The 5,906-nt window shown below is 38.1% G+C and overlaps 1 protein-coding gene across 1 annotated transcript; it reads left to right on the plus strand.

Moving 5' to 3' along the window:
* Nucleotides 1-378: 378 nt before the first annotated feature.
* Nucleotides 379-900, plus strand: LOC129738187 (ribonuclease H-like). Its single transcript, XM_055729378.1, has one exon. The coding sequence runs from the start codon at nucleotides 379-381 to the stop codon at nucleotides 898-900; it is 522 nt and encodes a 173-aa protein (XP_055585353.1).
* Nucleotides 901-5,906: the final 5,006 nt, after the last annotated feature.

Below are 5,906 nucleotides of genomic sequence, written 5' to 3' on the forward strand. Positions count from 1 at the left end.
GGTCCACTTCTCTATGACAAACTTGAACCTCTATATAACCGATGCATCCGTATTATAAGCTCCGCCTTCTGCACCAGCCCCACACTGTCACTGATGGCGGAAAGTGGACAGACTCCATTCAACTTTCTCATAGCTAAACATCTCACCTGCAAATCATTACGCTGGCTCGCCATTGGTGGCAGTAGTGACTCACCCATGATCGATCGTAATAACATAATACTTCAAGACCTTATTAACACCCCTATACAACCCATTTGCCCAAGAAGAAAAACATCTTTTAAGTATTGGACCGAAAAAATCCCACCCTTTGACTTCTCCTTTTCACATAAAATTAAAGCCGGGCAACATCCTTTAGTGGTTTTACCACATTTCCATAACATGGTCGATGAGAAATATTCCTCAAGTTCACATATCTTCACCGACGGCTCCAAAAATACAGATGGTAAAGTTGGCTGTGGCATACATGACTCGATCAACAACAGATTTATAGCTCTACCCAATCAATGTTCCGTCTTTAGCTCCGAAGCCTATGCTTTAATGGACGCCCTTCAAAACACCCAGACTCCCAATCCTCCCGTCATATTCTCCGACTCCGCGAGCGTTTTAAAAGCTGTCTCCGGAGGGAACTTAAAACATCTCTGGATCACAACCATATCCGAAAAAGCTCTAAACAGAAAAGCAACCCTAGTCTGGATACCGGGCCATGCGGGAATACCCGGCAATGTCGCCGCCGACCGTCTGGCTCTCCGTGGCACAGAAGAGACTCCCTTATCCATATCCATCCCACAACAAGATGCCTATCGCTACGTCAAAAATCAACTTAGTCTTGCCTGGGAGAGAAAATGGGTCGAAAATCGAACTGCCAAACTGCGCGAAGCAAAAAACAGCACACTCAAATGAACTGACCGTAGCAACCCCCAATAAAGAATCGTTCTAACTCGACTCCGAATAGGTCACACCAGATTCACGCACTCCTACCTACTCGATAGAGAACCCCCACCAATCTGTCCATTCTGTCACTGTACAATTTCTGTACGCCACCTACTCATCGAATGTTCAATCTTCTCATCCGAAAGAACAGCGTGTCAATTGGGGCACAACATCCGTCAAGTGCTCTCAAATTGTCCCTCTGAAGAAAGAAAACTCATCCTTTTCCTAAAAAACACAGGTCACTACTATAGTCTTCCTGCCTCCTTAATCTCCCCTTACTCCTTTCCCTTCCAAATCCTCCAATCCAAATAACAACCCGTTCGCATACCAACCACTCAAAAAAAAAAAATACAAAAAAAATACAAAAAAAAATACAAAAAAAAATAAAAAAAAACCAAAAAAAAATATACAAAAAAACAGAAAAAAATACAAAAAAAAACAGAAAAACAAATACAAAAAAAACGAAAATAAGAGAAAAACCAAAAACTCAAATAGACAAAAATGGAAAGTAGAACATAAAACCAGGAACAGAAATCCATACTTGACTACTTCATGTCGTACTTTTTACTGATACTTTATCCAGATTTTTCTGCAAATTCGTTTCCTAACATATCCGGACCTGTGTGCCGCCCGAACATTTTGTATCTGATACATCCGGACTTGACTGCCATCAGGACTCTTCGTTTTCTTATAAAGCCGGATCTACATACCGTAAGAAACATCTGTCCTCATATATCTGGACTTGAATTCCGAGATCAAATGTTCGTTATAAAGCCGGACTTGCGTACCGCTACCGGAAACAATTCGACTAACCTAACCACAAGATACAATCTGACAAGAAACAATACAAGAAACAATCTGAAATGCATTACCACATGAAAGACGGAATAGGGAAGAATGCCCTAAGTGGTAAATTCCTGGAAAAAAAAGGCAGTATGAGCACCATTAATCAGAGCAAGATGTGCGTTTTTGCCGGGGAATCTAGCAGCGAATTCAATTCGATGAAGTCAGGTGAGTCGTAGATTCATCAAACAAAGCAATAACAAAATAATCTAGGTCTGTTTGTAGAATACAAACAATTCATGCACGCTCATACATTAAGTGCTTTGTTCGGGGGATGATGCTACTAGCCGTATAATGTAACAATAAAAAAATCGATCATGAAATGTAGGGGAAAAGTTCATATAACGCCCCATGTGGCTAATACGCGCCACTCTTGTTCTGAAGAATCTGAAACATTTTAAGCCTGCAAAATATTACCAATTTGTTTTAAATGCTGTGATTGGTCATGGCAAGTATGAATTTTTCCTTAAAATGCCCCTGTGTCGTGATAATTTCACAATTTAGGTTTTTCTTCATTTCGATCTAAATTTTAAAACACTTTTCATAAGGTGTCACCAAGCAGAGAAACACGAATAAGACAATATTTTCTGACACATCGATAGAGGAGAATCTAAATTATGGTTTTATGCTAAAAAATCATACTGAACTCGCTAAGGTATGCTTTTCATGGGTATGTTCTATCACGGCCCATGCGCTCTTTATAACGCGCCAATCGTAGTAGGCGGAAAATAGCATTGATTTTTCAAAAAGGCCAATTTTCATTGAAAATGAACAAAAAGTCTAAAACCATATTTTGAGCGTTAATTCAGCCCAAAAAACCTATTTTTCATTTTTTGTTAAATTTCTATTAGTCCATTTTGATTTTCTTTTCAGTCAAAGTGTCTGTAAGTATTGGTGTGTTTTCGGTCTTCGGCTGCTCTCGGGTGTGTTCGGCTGCTAGGCGCGTATTGAATACACAGCGGCGCGTATTCGCAACACAGTTTTGTTCTGTGGCTTTGAACATGGTTTTTAAAAATCGTGTTTTTGAAGAAACTATGGTAATTTGAGTGATGAAAAATCATAGGAATTTGTAGGAAACACTTTTCTTCAACGATTACACCCATTTTTAACACAATTTGTACGTGGAATACATAGAAAATCAGCGATTCGCTTAGGTGGCGCATAATAGGGCATGTTCCCCTAAATGGAAAAAAATCACCTCGAACAGAAATCTAACTCTAGTCTTTTGATTACCTCTCCGACACCTTACCAATAGGCTACATCGTTGGATGAAAACTAGTCAAGGTGTGGCGCTATAAATCAATTTTAATTCGCTGCTAGATTCTACGGCAGAAAATGCTCATTATGCCTCGATAATATGGTGCTCTATATGCCCCTAGTCTACAAATTTAAGTAAAAACGTGTTTTAAAATTGATAAAAGTGAAAAATCAAAAATTTTATGATGGTAAAAATTGAGGAACAATGTGTACATCATGTTGCAGTGCGTACATTATAGATCAAGGTTATTTTAAGATCATAAGAGCTTATTTCGTGGTGCTCAAAAATTATAATATTTTCGTAACTTGATAACCAAGCTAGTTTTTTTTAAATATCTCTGTAAAGATGATAAGGAGATTCCTTTTTTTGTGAAAAATTAATACTATAGGAAGTACGAAACAAATCCTCATGAAAATTTATTTGAGAAAATACGTACTTTCGTAGAAAAGCGTAGTGCTCATTATGCCCTGGGTGCTCGTTATGCCCTCATCTCCCCTACACACATCTTGCATTGTCTGATACACGAGGTACAACTGATAATCAAATCCAACATATCATAATTTTTGCAGAGGGATCCACCGATAGCGAGATTAAAATGCAAACTTTTTTGTTCTTCAAATTCGGGCTTTGATGTCTTCGACAAAGTTGTTTATCTGATCAAAATACATGACAGGAAGGGGAAGGGTTATTCATGTTTTTAGGAAATCCTACTTGGCAGATAGGATTGATGAATAAGAAAAAAAATTAAATAAAAAAAAATTACAAATGAAAATGGAAAAAGCTTTTGATGTAATCAGAGATGCTACGCAGCAATCTGTTGGAAAATTTTAATAAAAGAGTTTACTTACTGAGCTATTAATTTTTTCAATTCTTACAGTAAAAAATGAAATTTCAAAGAAAATATGAAAATAATATGTTATTGTTAGTAAAAATATGATTATTGAACAATTTCAAAAGGTTTCAGAGCAAAAATGTTGAAAACATACTTTTTGCCAGGTTTTTTGAGAATTGGACCACTGTGCGGCGAAACATTTCTATCCGAAATCCAGGCGATGCTGTATCCAATATCGTAAGTATGTTTCAAAACCATTACTCACTCTGTGATAGCATAAATGTTTGTTCTAATAATTGTTTAAATTTCGTAAATATATTTTTGACTGAATCAATGACATTTCTCGTTATCTAACTAAAATTTGTAAACTTAAAAACAGAAAATAAGCTCGCAACTCTGCTTGCCACTTGAAGATATATGCTATTCAATGGTATATAACTGCATTGATTCGTAATAATGTGCATGCAATCGTATACCTATGCAAATTAATTCGCATTTCTGATTTTCGTAAAACGTTTATGCTGGCAATCGTAAAAGAATAACAATAAGTTCAATAAAATCGTTTATGATAATGAGACATCGATGATTGGAATCGTATTTAAGGAGGCTTCAAAATGTTGGTATGTTTTTAGATCATCGATGACGTGTTCTACGATTTAAAAGATTTTAGTTATAGAAAAATACGATTTGCTTTTGGTTGAATGCCTTTGAAGCAAATCCCCTTGAATTTATATATTTATATAAACTTGAATTTGACTGCATAAAACGCATTTCTTTGAAATAATCTTATTTTTATTCAACTGACGGAAAATGAGAGCCCTGCACTCAAGTCGCAGACAACGACCAAATAAGTCGTCAAACTTTTCATATTGTTACGAAAAATGTCGTGCAAATCGTAATTCAATAAATCCAAATAAAAAATATTTGTGCTAATGGACCTACATGCAAAATGATACGTATATACTGGTTTTGATGCATTATATACGATATGTTTACACGTATATTGGCACGTATATTTGTGTTGCAAATTCGAAATACCCACCGAATGGTTGTCTGGGATCCTATATTCGCACTCAGTTCATCATGTTGAGCTTGACCCACACATACTTAAGGAAAAAATTGCTATCCGGCTCCACACCTACTTACTGTAAAAATCAGAAAACCTAATGATAACTATTTAAGTTCATTGAATAATAACACCATCGAAACACCTTTGCTGGAATCGTAAAATAATACTGTCTAAGTCAGAAGGACTAAGACCTAGAGCAATCCCCCCAGTTCTTGGTCTAAAGCCACGAGAACTGATCCGGGGTGGGCACTACATCGGCCTCTTTTTCGGCGACTTGACTGGCTCTCGACGGCAACTGAGGCCTTCGAGGGCGGTCTTGGGCAAGGAAGGACTTCCACTGGATAGCAGTAAAACACCGGTCATTTAGTTTAAGAATTGTATTGTTACAAACCTCGTGTCGTGTAGTGTGAAGTGTGGGCCGGCTGATGAAGGAACGCTGCTTCGACGATGGCTGGTATTGGCTGATGTGGGTGGTTGGTTGGACGGATAGACGGATTCACAGGTGGATGACGGAATCCGTGATCGACTGAATCGGCTACTGGCTCAAACCCCGGTGAACTGCGCCGATGGTTAGCTGGAGTAATGTTTGGTTAGGTGGCCTTTCACTGGGTCGCTGGCTGGGTTTGGCGGACCAACCAATCCTTGGTACCACCCTAAGTGATGGTCAGATGTACCTTTAGACCGCCTGGCCTAACCTAACTTCGGCCGGAATTTAGCAGGTTAAAATAATGGGCCCTAAGACAAACATGTCGGATTTACTAAGGGTCGGGGTCTAGCTATTTCAGCAAAATACCTGATCTTCTATATTCCCAAGTGAGATTCTTCTTTTTCCACAGCTACTTATCCTTAGTGTTAGATGTGCACACCGGATGTAGCTATATGGCACTTTTGTCACTTTTGCTTGGCACTGTCTGATAATATAAGTAACGACTTATCAGCTTGGCGCTCTAGAGTGGAAAGACTTAGCCTTGATC

Source organism: Uranotaenia lowii, chromosome 1 (assembly GCF_029784155.1).
Source record: "Uranotaenia lowii strain MFRU-FL chromosome 1, ASM2978415v1, whole genome shotgun sequence".
NCBI classification, from domain to species: domain Eukaryota; kingdom Metazoa; phylum Arthropoda; class Insecta; order Diptera; family Culicidae; genus Uranotaenia; species Uranotaenia lowii.

Excerpts from the sequence above, each read along its gene's own strand:
- LOC129738187 (XM_055729378.1), top strand. The coding sequence starts at position 379 with ATGGTCGATGAGAAATATTCCTCAAGTTCACATATCTTCACCGACGGC.